The 18,870-nt window shown below is 39.7% G+C and overlaps 1 protein-coding gene across 1 annotated transcript in view; it reads left to right on the forward strand.

Moving 5' to 3' along the window:
* Nucleotides 1–18,870, forward strand: part of APPL2 (adaptor protein, phosphotyrosine interacting with PH domain and leucine zipper 2) — a 39,270-nt gene that overhangs the window by 7,982 nt on the left and 12,418 nt on the right. The window contains exons 3-9 of the mRNA XM_075754307.1: nt 8,001–8,060; nt 8,519–8,590; nt 10,425–10,512; nt 12,507–12,548; nt 12,670–12,728; nt 13,699–13,845; nt 16,074–16,156. Of these exons, the coding sequence (XP_075610422.1) occupies nt 8,001–8,060; nt 8,519–8,590; nt 10,425–10,512; nt 12,507–12,548; nt 12,670–12,728; nt 13,699–13,845; nt 16,074–16,156 (551 nt within the window). The remainder of the gene's footprint in view (nt 1–8,000; nt 8,061–8,518; nt 8,591–10,424; nt 10,513–12,506; nt 12,549–12,669; nt 12,729–13,698; nt 13,846–16,073; nt 16,157–18,870) is intronic.

The raw sequence follows: 18,870 nt of genomic DNA on the forward strand, positions 1-18,870 counted from the left end.
ATAAGAGAAATGTAATCTGAAGTGCCCACTAAACGTGAATGAACAGTTAAGAAAAATCTACGTGTAACGTTTCTTTGCTGCCTAATACAGCTTGAGAGAAAATCGGCTTTTGCTCATCTGTTTTTCGGAGAGATGTCTGGGCCTCACTAGCGACACGTTAGGAAGTGCTACCAACCCTTCTCATTTTGAGAGGGAACAAAATTTAGTAGAGTGTAAACGTTGAGAGTAGCATGAAGCCAGGTTCTGAATTTGTCTTTTTATTTTCCTGACTTTTTTGTCTTTGCAAAGTCATTATCATCCCCTGCTCTAATTTCCTTGTCTGTAAAACAGGAATTACAGTTACCAACCTACTTTGAAGCAATGACACAAGTTCTGTTTGCACAGCCCTAAAAATGGCTGGAATCACAGTCATGGCAGTCAGACAAAACAGCAGTGAGTTGTCCCAGTCCACAGTATTGAAAAATCAGGGTTTATGCCCCCTCAAAACAGTAATCATGGTTTAAGAAACATTTATCTTGTTTTCTTCCTAACTACATTCTGAACTTCAAAACTTCCTAGATGTCTCAACCATATTTTTAAGATTTTCTGGAGTAGTTTACTAGAAGTTCGGTGTTTCTTGTGATGAAAACTCAGATTTTCATGTAATTAAAACCACTGCAGCTTGTGATGAAATAACAATAGTTGATGGTTCTGAATGGATGCAGTGCAAAGTCTCAGGGGAGTAGCAATTAGTACCAACTGCAAGCTGTTAATTGTCCATGTGGCTATATGCATATATTTTTCCCAAAACCCTACTTTGTGTGCAGAGCAGCAGTAAGTTTGTAAATTGGCAGCTCAAGCTGTTCTAAACACCTGGGTAAGTGAGTTTGAAAGGAATGTGAGAGAGAAATATTTGCCCAGAGGTTTTTAAAATGCTTAGGAAAGTAGGAATCTTTTTGAACATCCCTTTTTAATTTTACTATTTATTTATTAAGCTACAGATTTCTGCTAGGGGCTGGGGACATAACTTTTCAGACTTAAATATATTCAAGCAGGACTTCATTTTGCATGCCTTTAACTTTTCTAATGAGAGTAGGCCAATTGTTGGGATGGGCTACAGTAAATGATGTAGACAGACCTTTGGAATGACTTGAAACTGCTTTTGTCTCAAGAGTGGAAGGAGGGTCTGCAGCATCCTATCACGGGGTGGAGGCGTTGCAGGGTGTAGCGGTGGATCCTTTGCCTAGGCACCTGGAGCCACTTGCTGTGGAGGGGCTGATAACACTAGGCTGCAACTGGATGATGTGTTGCTAGCAAATTGCCTTTGAGTACAAGGACCCCAACATGTGACAAGCCCCTGGTTGCTCTGCAGGAGCAGGACCAGTGCTCTTGCCTCTTTGGGCACACACACCAGATGTGATGGGTGGTGACTCTATTCACACGTGGAGTTCTTTAGTAAAACAGAGACAGTGATGCTACAAGGCAAATGTATGATGCTGTGATTAAGAAGTCACGCGAACCAGATGTATGAGCTGTGCTCAAGGAGTAAGGTTTGGTTGATCTGGCAAGCCCATGTGTGTAAATATAATGAACCACATTTGTGCGAGTACATGTTGTACTTCCTGCTCTAGTTCTCCCATCTGTGCTGTGGTACCCTAAAGTAGTTATCATGTTAATGGTCTTATAGAGGAAATGTTCCTTGCAGAGTTTATTCCTGTACTTCTTCCTCCTTTCAAGCAAGCCCTGATGTTGCATCTGGTGTTACTGCTGTCTGATTTATGTGAATGTTGTACTCATCATTCTGGACATTTTACTACCTGAGCAATACGTAATGCAGCAAGCAGCGACTGTTAGAAGACTTCATTTACCTAAGTTGCATGCTGAGGCTTTTGCAATGGTGTATGAACAAAGTCTGCCCAGTTTGCTTTCCTGACTTCCCACTGCCACTGTAAATTATTTTCAGAGCTTTACTATCATCTCCAGATCTTCATGATACTATAGAAATGGCTCAGCTGGGATCTTCACTTCAAACAAAATGTCATTTAAAAACTCAGGAGACTGTTTTGTCTGTACCGACTCTTAGAAGGGATAAACAGTTAAGCAGGTTACAGGAAAGTAAGACGCAGTATTTTGTTGTTGGAAGGAGGTTTCATCTCATTATTCCTGACAAATCTGTCTAGATACTAAGAGCAGTGATGGCAGAAGAGGAATAAAAAGAAAACTATGTTGCCTTCTGTCTACTAAGAGATAGAACAGCATGGGAATTGTGATGTGTAATTCTGTTCAGCAGAACAGTGTCTCTGGGAGCAGTTGTCTTGTGATTCCAGAGTCACACAGGCAAAGCAGCAACAGCCTCTGGGACTCACTGCCTTTTTATGTCCAGACTCTTAAGAAAACTCTTGACAATTAGGCAGTAGTCTTGGGTTATATATACCACATTACATTGGTAACAGGACAGCCTGTATTGTCCAAGTCTATTTTAGGTAGTGCTTTATACCAGCATTTTCTCTCCCCAAATTCATGACACCTCATGTCTGCATTTTTCAACAGTTCTGCTTGTTTCATCTTCCTGTGTATTGACTTCACTTATAACTCAGTAGGTAGGTGTCAAGCTCTCTAGGGCATGCATGGCTTTTTGTATTATGTTGCATAGATAACCACAAGTGTTCAGAATTCTTAAATTCTTGCTAAACTAACAAGACTGATAGGATTTTTCTTTTAATTGATTTCTTTTCATGTCTGAGGAAACAATTGTGTTGCCTTTTCTGAAGATAAAGCTTTTTTCCCTCAAAACCTTTTGAAACAATAAAGTTTAAGTTATCATTTTGTAAACTTTCGGCTCCACATAGAGAATCTTCAGTAGAATATTAGATAGGACAAACACTTGCGATAAATTACATTTGTCAACACCGACTTCCGTGAAATACTGTATATATTATTGTTCCATAGCCATTGTAAGTTTGCATCATACACCTCTGCACTTCCTGAGGCATATTCACCATATGTTGCTAATAGAGGTAAGCAGAGCATTATCACATGAGAACTAATGTATTTACAAAGCCATGGGAGCTGGTTTTAATACTGTCTATGAAGTTGGAGTTGGTACCGTGCCTGGAAGCAAGTTAACATTGTGCTAAGCAGGATCTGGAGATCTGAGTATTACAAGGAGGCAGAAATGTATGGATGCCCCGCTGATTGATAGTAATTGTTTGCAAGAAACTGAGGAGATTCTTTCCATACTGAACTAGCCATCCTGCTGTAGCTGCTTTTGCTGTTTTACAGCAGTTTTGACTAGTGTCTTCTATTTCTTGAAGCTTGTAGATAATCTTTTGCTGAACCATTCAACATTTGTGAGGACTGAACGCCATGCTGTGAATCAGCAGCAGGGCAAGCCATATGTTAGCCTCATCTTGTAAAGTGCTGGGCAGCCTGAGCACCCTGGTGAGGCTTAGCTTCTCTCAAGCTTGGGTTCATGTTTCCAAGCCATTTAATATGCAAACCTAAGCCTGTAGGACTATAACATTTACTAGATTGCTGGAGAATTCTATTTTGTAGGAAGATGACATGCATGTGTAGACAGAGCTGCATAGAACTGTTGTATCAAGACCCGGTTCGTCCTGTGCTGTGTCTGGTTTTGAAAGTAAACATGCTCCCTACCTCTGAAAGGATGAGAAGGCTGCAACTGCCTCATGGATCTCCTCCTTCAACCACCTACCTGTTGTTTTCTTTCTCATTTATGAGGCATTAAACTTTCCCAGTTGTAAGCCAAATTTTATTATGTGTCATTTTGCATGTACAGGGTGTATGAATAAATACCTTTACCAGTATTTTGCTTGTTTACATGAAGAAGCCTTTGGCAGTTCTGTGTGCTGGTTATTTGCAGAGTTTTAAAAAATGCCAGCTTTAGCTGGAGTAGGAAAGTAGCTTTGCAGAAATCTTCATTATATTGGGATTGGAATTGGACGTGATGTAATAGTTCTCTGTCTTTAAAAGTTAATTTATAGCTCAACTTAATCCTTTACATGCCCTCAAATCTGGAGTCTGTTAGACAATCGTCTACAGAAATATCTTTGGACTTCAATGTGTTAGCCTTCAGAGTTTATTTTGGAAAAATACAAAAAGAAACTAAAAAGGGATGGACTGCCTCACTGGTAAATGGTTAACAGCATTGAGGTTTTATTGCAAACAGGTTACAGAAAAATCATACTCTCTTCTGATGATATGAACAGCTTGGTGAATAAAGGTGATAATGAAGAAGGTGGAATCAACCCAGAAAAATCACATGCCTTTGCTTTGGCACTAGGTCAGAAAATAACAGTTGGACACTTTATTGCTGACTTATTTGAAGGCAGGATCAGGTACTGAAATAACTTGAATTAAACAATGTTTTTTAATCTGTTGGGTTTTTTTAATCTCTGGTAGATTAATGCTAGATTCAAGACACCCCTTCCATTACCTTACCCATGTGAACTGGTGTTAGTGAACTGGTGTTAGTAAAAATCTATTCCTAGGGCTATCATACCCTAGCATGCCAGCGAAGGTTAAAAAAAGAAAAAGAAAAAAGTCAGTGCATCTGTAATCATAACTGATTGCTTGATATCTATTTGCATACAGTCCTTCCTTCCTTCCTTCTAGTATACTTTTTTTACATTAAGGCTGCAATGATGTTTTCCCTGTTGAGTAAAATCATGTCATGAAAATGAATGTATTTGCGAGATCCAATACTGGTTAATTTTGCCTTCATTTAGAATACTTGGATTTCTGTTCAGGATTTTATTGAGTTTCTGCCTGATACGTCATCTCCTCAATAGCTCTCCCACTCCATAAATGCTTGATGAATTCTGAAATGTCAAGGTAATGTGGAGGAGATGTGGAGCAGGCAGTCGGGATTGTATTGTAGCTTTTCTTTTGCTGTGGTATACTGAATTTCAGTCACTTCAGGATGAAAGATGTGAATGTTGCTGTATTCCATGGGAAAATGTCTTGGAAATAGATTAAAACCTGTTGAAATAATTTGCCTGGATTTAGTGGATCTGTCAACTGAAGCAATGCAAATAACTTTTAAGTCTTGAGACTGATTAGTAGTGGGGGAGTGGGAGGGAGGGGCAGGGAGAAGGCTGATTAGGAAGAAATGGGAGGAGGATTAAACCAAACTTTCCCGGATTAGTGTGCTCAGCAATGCAGTATTACCACTAGGTCAGCAGAGCACTTTGCCTGCTTCCTGTTCCTTATGCAATGTGGCTGTGTTTCAATTTACTAGCTTAGTTTACTTTGTTCACAACTGTTTGGGAGTGTGTGTGTTTGGTTTTTGTTTTGGTTTGTGTTTTTCCTTGTGATATAATGAATGATTTGGTACCTCTAATAGGAACAAAGTCTGGCAGAGGTTGGGAGGGAGGATGAAGGACCCAGGATTAACTCTTCCACATGGACAGGGATTGAGTAACAAATTTGTGGTGTTGTGACACAAAGAACCGAGCCTATAAATGAAAAATATGACCTGCTGGCATCAGTGGAATATCAGTGGTTTGTGGAACTGTTGTCCCAAAATCAGCCCAAAATCCTGAAGTAAATTTTGTGTCAGGCCCTTCCATCAATGTGTTCTGTACCTGGAGTAGCATGCCATGAATGTCTGCTTGGGGTCTATATGTGACTGTTGTCACCTGATCATATATTTGATATGGTGATGTTAATTTACACCCCTTTGAGACCCTCGGGGTTTATGTATTCCCCTATTATCCTGTCACATACTGGGGACTGCTCCTGGGGAGTGGTGATCACTGGGAGATGCTTCTTCCATACACTTCTTTGCATTGCCCATCTTCAAACTGTCCCACACAGATGAGTAATGAGGCTCTTTGTTACTCTTTGGATATTGGGTGAGGAAATTGAGGATCTGGTAGTCTTTAAAAAACAAACTGGTAGAAGCTTTGAGGATGGCTAGCACAAATGAATAGGCTGCCTTTGGTGTCAACCCATTATTCTGAAGCTTCTTTTAGTGTTAACAAGTTTAAGCCAGAAGCATTTACTTTCCGAATTCAGAACAGACCATACAGTTGCAGACTCTGCAGGAATAAGTGAACTGAAACAAAAATGGAAAAAAAAGAGGCATGTTTCTAATACTCAGTTTATTTCGAAAGATTTCCCTCACCCTGACCCAGCTGTACAACTGACAGGTGGCATCACAGTTGCTGCGTGAGGACTTAACCTTCTTGCAGTTCTTACGCAGCTCTGTCTTCGAGGTTGTGTTTATGAAAAAGATCCCAGGTCTGAGAACTTCTGCGTCTTTTTGTAATCTTAAATTCATCTTTGTACTCCACCCACATGCATACAAACAAACAAGCCCTTTTAATGTCATCTGTCCTTATGCACGGAGTCTCATCCTTCCTGTCATCAAGTTATTGCTTGCTAGCTCCTGCTTTGAAGGCGGCAAAGTCTCTTATGTGTTCTTACAGCCAGGGGTCAGAGAGTTTTAAGGGTTGTTCCTATCCTTGCCTGAGCCCTTAACAAGGTTGGTTAATTTATTATAAGGCACGACATCCTTTTCCATCCACTGGCTTAGGAAATACTTAAATGCCAAGTGTTGCTGTAAAACTTTTTCATATTAAAAACTATGCAATCTGCATAGCTAATCTGCAAATCTTACATGAATCCTTGGCATTATTGTTGTATGAAAATGTAATGCTCGTTACTAATTGGTCTGAGACAAGAAACAAGACTAATCCATCACTGTGAGGTGAGAATAGTCATGGGGTCCACGTGATCTGAATTTGGACGCAGATTAACTCAGTTCTGAGCCCTTGTTTTTACCTTGGAAGGCCTCTGCTCTCTTATATCCAGCCACCTGTATTATCACCATAGTGTTTTAAGATGGTCAGAATTAGCTCACTCATCTTTTCCTACCGTGTATTCACATACAGCTGCTGCTACCTAGGCTGTGACTGTCTCTTTGTTCTTTCTGAGCGCTCGGGCGCACTGAAGACTCTGGCTGAATGTTTGGGCCTTGCTGTCTGTACTAACCCTCGTTCCTCACACACCAAGGTGGTGCAGAAGCACCAGGTTGTAATGCAGTATGTCAGAGGTGGCATCAGGCCAAAGTAAAGGGTGTTCAGAATCTCTGGCCCAGATAGTTAACTGTGCCATGCTCTGCTTGCTCAGGATGACAAGGGACAATAAGAGAGCACACAAACTCTGTCCCAGTTTTAATGGTTTTCTGTACCAGCCCCAGCATAAAAGGTGCTATTAAAGCAGTTCAGAGATTGCTCTGAGTTTTACAAGCTCTCAATGGCCTTATATATTTGGAGAGAGGAATAGGTTATGTTAAAGGATTTGACAGGGGTTAAGACCCAGTTCCCCCCTTCCTCTTTTTCTTTTATTCCAGTTTTAAGTAATTGTTAACAAATAAGGGACAGAGCAGTTGATACATTAGTGTTAGGAATACATTGATTAAAGATTGACGTATCCAAATGTTTGTCTGTTTTTTTCCAGCTGTCCAGGAAAATTATGTGCCCTCCCTACAAGTCTTGCTTTGCATAAGCACATCTTGAGGATGTGTGTGCTTTAGCCAGTTTAGCCGTGCAAGTACGGAACTATGTGCTGTTTTGTACTCCTGTGTCAAAGCACTGTAGTTGCATCAGTATATTCCCTGAGTATGAATGCATTATATAAAGGTGCATCTGCTGGTTCTCTTTATTGCTGTAGATTTTGGGGAAAGATGAAACATTCTTATGCTGGTATGAGAGCTTACATGTTTGAGGTTGGTTGTTATTTTGGGGGGTGGGGCAAACCCAAAACTAAACCCCAACTCCTACCTCTATTCAACTGAATAACTGAAACTGTGTGTTGATTAGGTCTGAAGCATACCTGTTATTACTGCTTCTCTATGCAGGTATTTTGGGACTAGTTGTTTACAATATTTGTGTAAATAGGTGCAGATTCACTCAAGAAGCTGGTAACAAAGTAGTAGTAACAGCAAAGCTGAAGACCTTTCATTATTTCTGTTAACACATCAATTTTGTTTGTAGAACGAAATGTGTCTTGCCACGCAACAACTTTCGAAGCAGCTCCTTGCATATGAAAAGCAGGTATGTTCAACGTATGACTTTGATTTCTTTTCAGCCTCAGCACTTGCAAAGAAGTTTGTGTAAATAGTGTGGTTTGCAGAAGTGCTTAGGGCATTTGTTTTACTTGGTTTCATGTGAAGGCTGTTGTAAAATTCCCCAGGATGTTCAAGGGAGTTAGGTCACTTCTGAGATTCTTAAAAAAAAAAAATGCAAAATGTGAGTTAATAAATTTATGAAGATGCAAACCAGTTTGTTCCTGTTGTATGACTATGACTTTAAAATGAGTATAATAAGCATTAATTATACGTTGTCCAAAATCCTTTCATTTGAAACAAGAGGAGTAAAAGACTATGTATTAATGGGTTCCTGCCTGTCCATTTAGTTTTATCAGTTATTGCATTTTGTAGGAGTATTCATTACCTTTGTAGTCAAACACATGTTGTATTTTATACTGACCAAATTTGTGTTTCTGTTTTCAGCATTTTGCCTTAGGTAAAGGAGATGAAGAAGTGATATCCACCCTTCATTACTTTTCAAAAGTTGTGGATGAGGTAATTTGAATCGCGAATATTCTATTTTTACAGTATAGAATATTGGTGTTTTTTCTTTTGGTCCTGAGACTTTCTACTGAAGCTAGATTGTGCCTGAGTTTTACCAAATCGTTTAATTGGGGATAAAGAGGTATATTGTCACCCTTTCATAATGGTTAGAGCTGTTTCTGTGGCTTTATCCCACATGCTGTCCTCAGAGCGAAGCTGAACTTCCTAAATAGAGGAATTAGAAAAGAGACTGAAACAGGATATTTCATCTAGGCTGGGGCCATTTTTAAATTTAATTCCATTTTTAAATGACATTTTCACTTTTAAGCTTTAAACACTGCAGTTTGAGCCAAAACCTGCCAGAGATGGATGCTGGGCAGCTGTGAATTAGTAAAGTTGCAGTTTACTTGCTGTGAGATCACGCAGAATCCAGAGATGTCTGGAGGAGGCTGCAGAAATGCCTGCTGAAGGCATTGTTGGGTACTACTGCTGTGCGTGCTGAGCACTTCCTACTCTCCATAGGTTGCTGCTGAGTACTGAGAGTCTTTCTAAATGCTTTTGTTAGACCTGCCCATATAACATTTCAGTATCGTCTTAGTATCTAGGTCTTCATTGCTTAACTTTGTCACATCACATTTTCTATTGTGAGTAGGGCTGTACAATCAGAAAAGTTGTTGTTCGGCAAAAGGCTGTATTGCGGTCTACTTTTTGGGAGATGAGATAGGAGGGTTGTGGGGCAAAAAATAAGTTAATTTTTTTAGAGCCAATGGATAACTCTTAATAATATAGTGATAGAAATCCCAAAGGTTAACCTTAAGCTTCTCCCGCTGCACATCTGCTCTCAGGGGATACTTGAAAGGAACATTTATTGTCACAAGTCTTGTACTTGTCTGTGTGAACTATGAATAAATCAAAATAAGAACTTTCTCCTTCCCAGGAACAAGAGAACTATCCCATTTGGGAGCAGATGAACCTGCTCCATTCCTCAATCTCCTTTTCTGTGTGTGAGCTACCCCCTGTGCCTGTTCTACAGGCATTGAATTGCTCTCGTTTAGTTTTGTATCATCTGTTGGGAAATAGTGACTTCATCCTCACCTGCATAACCCCACAGAGGCCTCCAGGATACTGTGAGCAAGTGGGCAGAATATCCTGTCAGCATGTGGCGTGCTCCTTGTTTGTAGTATCAGGCGCTTGAGCAGCAGTGATTGATAGTTGTCCTACCTGAATCCATCCAATATTCTCAGCATGCCACTACTGACATCAGAGCCTTGCCTTCAAGCTGAAGAACGTCACACAAGTGCTTTAAAATATGTTTCAATGTGCGGAATTTTAGAGAAACAGTTACAAAAACAGGAATGGGAAACTGCTCTAAGGGTAAAATACTTGAATGGGACCTTTCATTGTGTTTACCCCCTGTTGTGCTTGTGTCCCGGGTAACCCTCAAGAATGGAAAACGATTCTAGTCATGGTGGTGGAAATGTAACTCTGTGGTGTAGAGACTAACAAAAACTGGTTAATAAAGGCCAATTACAGATTAAATTCTGTTGGGTTAAGCATTGGAATTAATGGTCAAATGAACTGCCCTAATACAGTATGTGGGAACTGAAAAGTTCTTGGATCCTTGGGAAACACCAAGCAGGAATTAAGCATTTAGGGGAAAATCCTCATCTGTCTCACATATCTTGAGAAATGTATTTTAAGCACTGAAGTACATTATATCCTTTTTTTTTTTTTTTGTCTGCTGGGCACAAATGACAGGTGTGCTTCTTCAACAGCAGTAGAGTGCTATTTGGTTGGTTTTTTATTTACACTGTGTCTTAGGACATTCCTCTGTTCTCTGTTTCAGCTCAATATTCTTCATTCTGAACTGGCAAAACAGCTCGCAGATACGATGGTTCTCCCAATAATACAATTTCGGGAAAAGGATCTCACAGGTAAATTTTAAGTTTTAATTTTCCTCATGTTCCTTCTTGCTTAGTTCGTAATAAACTGAGATATAATCCCTGTAATAATTTGGTTTTTGATGATTCACAGAAAAGTTTTCTGTGTATTTTTTTTTCTGCTACAGAATTTCATTGACAGGTGCATGCTTTTACTCAGACATAAACAGCGCAAGTTCACCATGTAACATTTTATGCACCATATGGTGCAAGTTTGAAAGTACACAGCTTTGTTCTTTGCAGGGTCACTCTGCTTTTACACTAGTGTGATTTCACTGAAGTCATTGATGTTGTCGTAATTGCCTAAAGAAGGGAAATTTAGTAGTGAATCTGTTTTGCAAACAGTATTTTTGTGTTTGAAAACCACAAGCAAGAATGGGGTTTTAGCTTCAGAGTCTAGCATATTCCCTCCCTTTTAAGGAATCAGTCTGCTTTAAATCCTTGCTGTCCAAGGGTATTTCCAAGTAACCTGATTGCACAAGCTTGGAAATTCATTACTTAAACAGCAAAGCAATAATGCAAACATTTGGTGCAATTTCAAAAGAAACAAGTTTGTATTCAATGTCAAGGACACTCTAACCTACTCATGCAACAGAAACATGAGTCGTTACCACAGCGGGGGGGGGTGTGTGTTATTTTGAGGGGTTTTTTTTTTAAAGCCTACTTCTCAACTGCCTAAACTCAGCCCTGTTTATATACTTTTTAAAGACATCATTTTGATGGGAGACAAAACAACTACAGCAAAAAATAGTGATGGGTTTAGGTTCCTTATATTGTAGCATCTCATTTGAAGTTATGAAGACATGAAGGTGTCTATATTAGTGGATGTCTTGTTTATAATATAATGTCAACTATAAAGCAATATCTGGATGGTGGGATCTTGGTTCTATAAACACTTTTCCACCTCTTTAATGTGGCTTCACTAATACAGTGACTCTGCTCCCATCTTTATGGGTTCTGCCCCTGGTTCATAAAAGAAGACATAAAAAGAAAATGCAAGTGAAGCCTGCAACCAAACCTGCAGCTGCTTCTTGACAAAAAAATGAAAGTTTCTTCATCTTCCCTGGATGAAAAATCTTTTTTGTTCTATTCAGCCATCCATCACCACCTCCATTTTTCTCTTGACACAGTCTGTAGAACAGCATTTTTAGTAGACACCTGGCCATATTGAAATTTCATTGTAGGATTAAAGAAGGAAGCAAGGTAGATGAACTGTGTTCTTGTTTTTACTTGTGATCTTGTTATGTCCATGTATTGAATACTGTAGAAACCTTTAGGTACAAGTTAGTCACACCTGGGAAGAATTTCTGTCTTTCTGCATTAGAGTCATGAGGAAGTGTTCTGGGGAGAAAAACGCTGATTAATGAGTAGGTTGTTACAAATAATCAGAGACCATGATGACATCCTACAATTTCCCCTTGTTCTTCTCACATTTGCATAGTGTCTGGTTTTGTGAACATGCTTTTTTCATAGCTTTTTGAGAAGGATTTTGCCAGTTGCAGCATACATTGGTACGGACACTGAGGGTAGCTTGTGCTCAACGCTTGTGAGAGTTGAGTCGCCTGTTTAGTTTTTCTTCCTTCTACCTGTATCATGAGTTCGTGGCCAGTGCTTGTTATGAAAGCATTGTAGCCAACAGTCAGATATGTTAGATACATACTTGTTTCCACAGAGAAACTTAGCAAACAAGGTTCCACATCGATGGGGATTCATGTACGGGAAAGGGGGTTAGTTCATGTGTGTCTGGGACTTGGATTTCTCAGTATCACCTAAGCATTGTCAGGAACTACCGGTCTTTTATGATAGTGGTGGGCCTTCTGATGGCCACCAGCTGATCCGGTTTATCATTTTCAAGACAGGCACAACTTATGTGTCTCTGCTGTGAAAGGACTGGAATGACTTAGGCATTAAATGTGCCTTAAATGGTCTCAGTTGAACGAAGTGTTTACAGCTGTTTTTACTTTGAATATTTGATTTCTGTTTTCCAGAAGTAAGCACATTGAAGGATCTTTTTGGCCTTGCTAGCAATGGTATGTTTCCCTATTTTGTTTGTTTCTAATGGTGTGCACCTGTTATATCACAGAAGACATTTTTAATCTACGCACACACACACTTCACATTTCTAAAAAAAATAATATTCCTTGTCTACAGAACATGACGTGTCCATGGCAAAGTATAGCAGGTTACCGAAAAGGAAAGAAAATGAAAAGGTAACAAACGTGAAAGGGAAAAGGAAAAGTTTTCATCAGCCGTTCTGTCTGCATCATTGTTCACTTATGAACTTTGGAGAGTTCATCGGTTAAATTCACAGTAGCTCGAGAGTACTTGTGATTTTGTTTCCAAGCAGACACAAAGCTTTCAAACATCAATTCAGCGAAGTTATACCTGTTTTCTCCAAGTTAGGCAAGTGGTCAAGTATTGTACTGAACTAGAGCCCTTCAGATCCAGGGGAGCTCTTCAGACAGAGGCAATCTAAATGGCTGTAAATAGATTTGTATAGGCCTACTGTTGTACAGCTGATGTGATGATGCTGTAGCACTGGGCGCAATTCATTGTGAACTGTCATGAAGCCTTGTGTCTGCTGTTTGTAAAGCATTCAACTTTTTCGCATCTACCTTCCTGCTAAATTTCTCTGTATTGATTGGCATTCCACTTAGAGTACACACAGCTGTGTTGGTGGGATTGTTTTACGTTTCTTCTTCTTTGCCCACTGGACCACTATTCCAAAATATATCCCTATATGCCAAAAAGTGTGTGATTGGCCCTATCCTGAGAGTGCATCAGTTCTACAGGATGGTCCTTTAAAGGAAATGCATTACAGAACAGAATGTGATATAGCATATCGTGAATTACTTATCTCGGAATTCAGCGCTTGTAGGCTTGTGTTGTGATCTCAGCTGTAAATAAATTTCTTGCACTGAGAATAGATCCAGAATGTTAGTTGTGGTAGTTACGTAGTTTATTGTCACAGGGGCTCCCCAAATCCTTCAGTATCTTGCCAGAGAAGGGCTTGAAGTACTTGCTTTGGGGTTTGGATTTGCTTTCTTAGTTTCTCATCCTTCATTTTATAGTGGAGAAGTTCTGTGATGAGAGTTGTTTAAAGATAACTTGAAAATAATCAGTAAATATATCCATATTCACAGTAACACTTTATCAACCTCTTTATCAATCTTCATTCAGCTGAAGGCAGAAGTGGCAAAAGAAGTGGCAAATGCAAGAAGAAAGCAGCACCTTTCATCTCTGCAATATTACTGTGCCCTTAATGCTCTGCAGTACAGGAAGAGAGTGGCAATGATGGAACCTATGCTAGGATATACACGAGGACAGGTATGGACAGTAAGATGTCTATATCACTTAGGCGTGTCCCTGGGAAAAGTAAAACATTGTTGCTCTGGATTTACTCTTTTTTTTTTGAGAACTGGAAAATGATAACCAGGGGTGGGGGGACTTAGCTTGCCTAGATTCTAACAACTGATTTTGTTTGTGGAGATAGCTGAATGTTTAGATATTCAGGAAAGACACCAATGGAAAAAAAATATCAATACACTTATATTCAAAATCAGCCTGGGGTTAATTTTTTCATGGCTAAGCTGTCAGTGCAGCAGCATTTACTTCCGCAGTTTACTCTGTCTGCGCAAACTCTCCTATGTAGCAGTTTCCTTCCTGGCACATAATGTTCAGCATACTGATGAGGAGTGTACACGATAGGGAACAGAGCATGCACTGGAGAACTGGAAGGACAGAACAGTAGAGTGGATTGAGCATAAGGCTGGCAAATCCTCTTTCTAATCTTCATTCTGCCAGCAATTTGATAGAGCATTTCTCAAGTCTGTAAAATGTGGTAGTAATACTGATAATCTGACTCTGCAGTATGTCAGGAGGGTCAACAAACTAGTATTTTCACAGCACTTGATTGTCATTACCACCCATTTTAAGGGTCTGTTGTGCTTCAACATTGATGAAAGCAAGTGTTGGGAAAATGAGAACTGGGCTGTGAAAACAGAAAAAAAATGGGTGCAGTGCTCTGTTGTGTGGATCATCACCTCCATTGTCTCTTGAAGATCATATGCCCATATAAAATAGGTAATAAATGAGACTTCAGTCACTTTCCCCACCACAGGAGTTCACACTGCTTCTCTGCTGTAATTATACTAAGAAATGCATTGGTTTCCATTACTGGAAGCCACGCAGAACTTTCTTTCCCTGTATTTTATCTGGCAAACCTGCCGTATCTCAGTGCTTTATACAGGAAAGTCCTAGGTTGCCATGGGAGTGACTGAGTAGCCAGAAGCCAGTTGATATTGATGCTTAAATACTGTGAACCGCCCTTCAGCCCAAGTATATATTTTCTTCATTGATTACTCAAAACATGTGTCTCATATTTCACATTTCCAACAAATGAGCATGCCATAAGGAATTTTTGGAAGAAGCAGTGGCTAATACAGGGTTTATTTGACTGAAAACTGACATCAACATCTAAGCTAGGCATGTCAGTCTCACTATAATCAGTGGAATTTAGAACTCTTCCCTCCTGAAGTAGGCTTCTGAAATAGTGTAAGTGAATCATTCTTTAGGAGAGTGTGCTTTCTCTCCTTTGTCTGTAAAGAGCGTCTGATCAGTAACATGGTTGCAGAAATCTGAGTTACAGGTAAGAGGAATCCTATGTCCCAAGGTTAGGGAAAAGGAGTGGAATCACAAGTAAAATCGGATGAAATAGCTAATAAATTGCTTAACAGCCAAGAATTTGCTTTTACATCTCTTTCTGGAGCAGTTCGCTGATTTTTATTTTTTTTTAAAGCTTATTAATTGCACAAACGTGCTAGCCATGTCCATGTTTCAGAGTTGTCAGTAGGTCCTAATGCTGACTGTGTGCCCCACAGCAGGTAATCCAAGGTCAAGTCTACACTGAGCGCTTTGCTGCTGCTGCATGCCTGGTGAGCCATACGGGCTAAGTGAATTCATCTTCTGTCACAAAATGCGCACTTTGGCCTTAGTAGGTTTTTTAGTTCCTTCAGCAGAACAAAATCCGTGGTAAATCTGTAGTTGATATAACTGATTGCCTTGGAGGCTTCTGCTAGCGCAGCTACACTTCATCACTTTCCTGACTGACTTTGCCATAGCAGTTTAAAAATTTCCAGGTTGGAGTTGGTAGTCCAGGTTGGACTTCAAATCTAATGGACAATTTATGTCCCATTCCTTCTGATACGGTGGCATTGCGTGCAGTGGCTCATAACCCCACTAGACTCAATTCTGCACAGTGCTAGTATGGGAGAAGGCTACTTGTTCCCTCATTCCACTCATTTAGCAGGTTCATTGGAAAGACACCTGTCAGCAGCCGATAGCTTTTATGTGTGTAAAAGGGTGCATGAAAGGGTGGAAAGTTGCAAAAGTGAGAAATACAAAGAAAGGCAAAGCAGCTGTTTTGACCATGTGTTTGACTGCCAGCCCAAAGTATCAGTCATAATGGGATTGCTCTTAACACAGTCCCCACAACCTGTTATTTGTCTGCCAAAGCCAAGGTAACTTCCAGTGTCCGTTTGGTTTGTATTTTTCAGATCAACTTTTTTAAGAAAGGAGCAGAGATGTTTTCCAAAAGAATGGACAGCTTTTTGTCATCTGTTTCAGACATGGTTCAAAGGTAACAAAATACTTCTGGTTCCTTTGAATTTCAGAGCAATTGCACTGTAACCTTCAGCATGTAACAGACTGTGCTTCTGTTTCTTTCTCATGAGAGTCCTTCCATGCTTGCATTGTGGTGTTGGGCATATTTTGTTAAAGCAGCAGATGGAAAGGAGGTATGTTTGAACATGTAAAGGAAAATGCTGCCAGTGCATTGCAGAGAGTATTTTTACAGTATAGCCAGGAACTATATACTGCAAAGTGTTCACCTACTTTCTTACATCCCCATGTCTCTTCATGGACACAAACGATGGAATTTGGGCTTGAAATGGGTTAACGGAATTAATAAAATAGAGCTAAACTGCATTCTCAGTTGGAGGTTTACTTGCTGAGTCTTCTGTAGTAATACTGTAACAATAACCCATTAACTTGCCAAATAAGGATTTAGGGTCTATAGTGTTTGTTGTAGCTACACAAGGCAAACAAAACTCCTTATCCTAGACAACATACTCATTGCATCCAGTATAGGCTGTATCCGTCCACTGAGTTCACCTGTGTTGGCTAAGCCCTTATTTCAGTAAACTGTCTCACTTTTGTGATTTTTTTTTTTCTTGCACCCTCCCCACCCCTGTCCTCTGCTTGTAGTGAAGATTGACGTTTTCTTTATAATTAAGTCCCTGTGAATGTAAACTTTACATTTAAATGTAATCATATTAGAACATTAATAATTTATTTTAAATCAGCTGAAACACTACACTGAGTCCTTCACTTTATTGCTTCATATGTTCCATATCGGACTATAGCCAAATCATTACTCATCTGACTCCGGTGGCATTTTAAATAATGCATACTTGTTAATTTGAGAACAGTGTTACAAGTAATCTCCCTGTATAGTAGATTCTTTCACTAAATGAATCTTTACTTCCTGTACCTTTATACTTATTTATGTATCTTTTCACACTCACTTCTGAAATGAATCTCTCTACAGTCTACACAACATTTGTACAGACTGGAGGACAGATTTTAAACTCCCTTGAAATCGTGGCCTTTATTTAGTAAGGCTAGAGCACCTGGCTTGTGTCTTACAGGCACAGTGAGGATCCTGCCACTGGGAATAAGCCCTTGTTTTTCAAAGTATGATGGATTTGAATTCTGGATAGTACAAAGTAGTAAATGGAAGCAAAAACAGGCTGCTCAGGTTTTTTGCTGAGTCTGTTTTTTTGTGTTTTAAGTCTGTCACACAGAAAAGCTTGAAAGTACGGCTCAAATGTAACTAGCACAGGAGCATGACGTCTTTGGAAAAACAAAAAGCTTGCAAAATTCTGAATGACACTGTGCAGCTTAGCAGTTACTGACACAGGACATGGTTTCATGACTTAAGATTACACAGCCACTGAAAACCATGCTGCCCACTCCTTTCCTTCTTTAGTGCTGGAGATCACAAGGCCTCAATGAGTCAGATCTGCTTGCTAATCAAGCTAAAAGCTTTTTATTTGTCAGATTTGTTTTCCTGGAACAACAGGCCACTGAGACCCGTTGTGCAGCTACAGAATTTCAGCAGTGATGTAGTCTTGCATCTGCTTGATGATCTTAAATGTCTTTTCCAACCAAAACGATTCTATGGTTCTATTTAAATTGTGTTACTGAGTTTTCATATTTAAAAATATTTTCATTTATACAGTGAATATTGCTAGCAGTATAAAAACACATAAGAGAAGACAGATCACTACAATATCCTCAGTAACCAATTGATCTAATTGCCACAAATGCATATAACTCCAGAATTGTAAGCTTTTTCTCTCCTTTCTACCTTGGGGATAGGAGAAACACACCTTAGGAAGAGGAATCCAGTCTTGGGAACCATGAAAATGGCAGAGCAGTTTTGTCGGAAGCAATTTGTGGTGCAGCAAAAATGACTGATCAAAAGATGTGTTGAAGTAGCGCTTATATAAAAACTGACAGCACTATTCCTTTTTGTTTCAAAATGGAATTTAAATAATTATTATTCTGACATTTAATGATAATGTTGAAAGGCACTAGCTTGCAAAATACAGTCTAATTTAATTCAGATCTGATTATATTACTCAGCCTTTATAACTCAGCCTCTCATATGACTTGGCTAGGTGGTAAGATGCACACAGCTGGTCTCATTTTGGAGGTGATGTGGGAGCTTAGGAAGTCTCAGCTTTCTGAAGATGCAGGAAAAGCTGGAATTAAGCTAACATGAAACAGACTAACAGCATGATGCAAGAGTGACTTCATCTGGTCAGCCAGATACTGCTTAGTGCTAACTTAAATGCAGCACTGTGTCTCTAGATTACTTCAACAGTTACAGAATATCACCAACTTCTCCAGAAGACTGGGGCGGAGAACGGGAGAACAATCATATGTACTTGCCTTTAGGCACTGTCAGAGAGAGGATAGTGGACTACGTGGATCTCTGGTCCTGCTGTTTCCACCCCATGAGTTTTCCCTGGCTGCAGTGAACTTTTGAAGATGATAGAGACCAGCCTTGCAGGGACATTAGCCAGCTCCCTCAGGACTTCAGTTCACAGGCATGTAGTCAGACCTCAGGTTCACAGAAGGGCAGTGCAAACAGATGGTCTAAAAAATGTTTTCTACTTCCTTGTTCACACACGCACCAAATAGTGCTTGCAGCTGACATGGAGATCCAAGCCCTTTTATGTATAGTTTAATAGTTATTTTTTTAATTATTATATTCCTTATTTTGCA

The sequence above is a fragment of the Balearica regulorum genome, chromosome 1, assembly GCF_011004875.1.
Source record: "Balearica regulorum gibbericeps isolate bBalReg1 chromosome 1, bBalReg1.pri, whole genome shotgun sequence".
NCBI lineage: Eukaryota > Metazoa > Chordata > Aves > Gruiformes > Gruidae > Balearica > Balearica regulorum.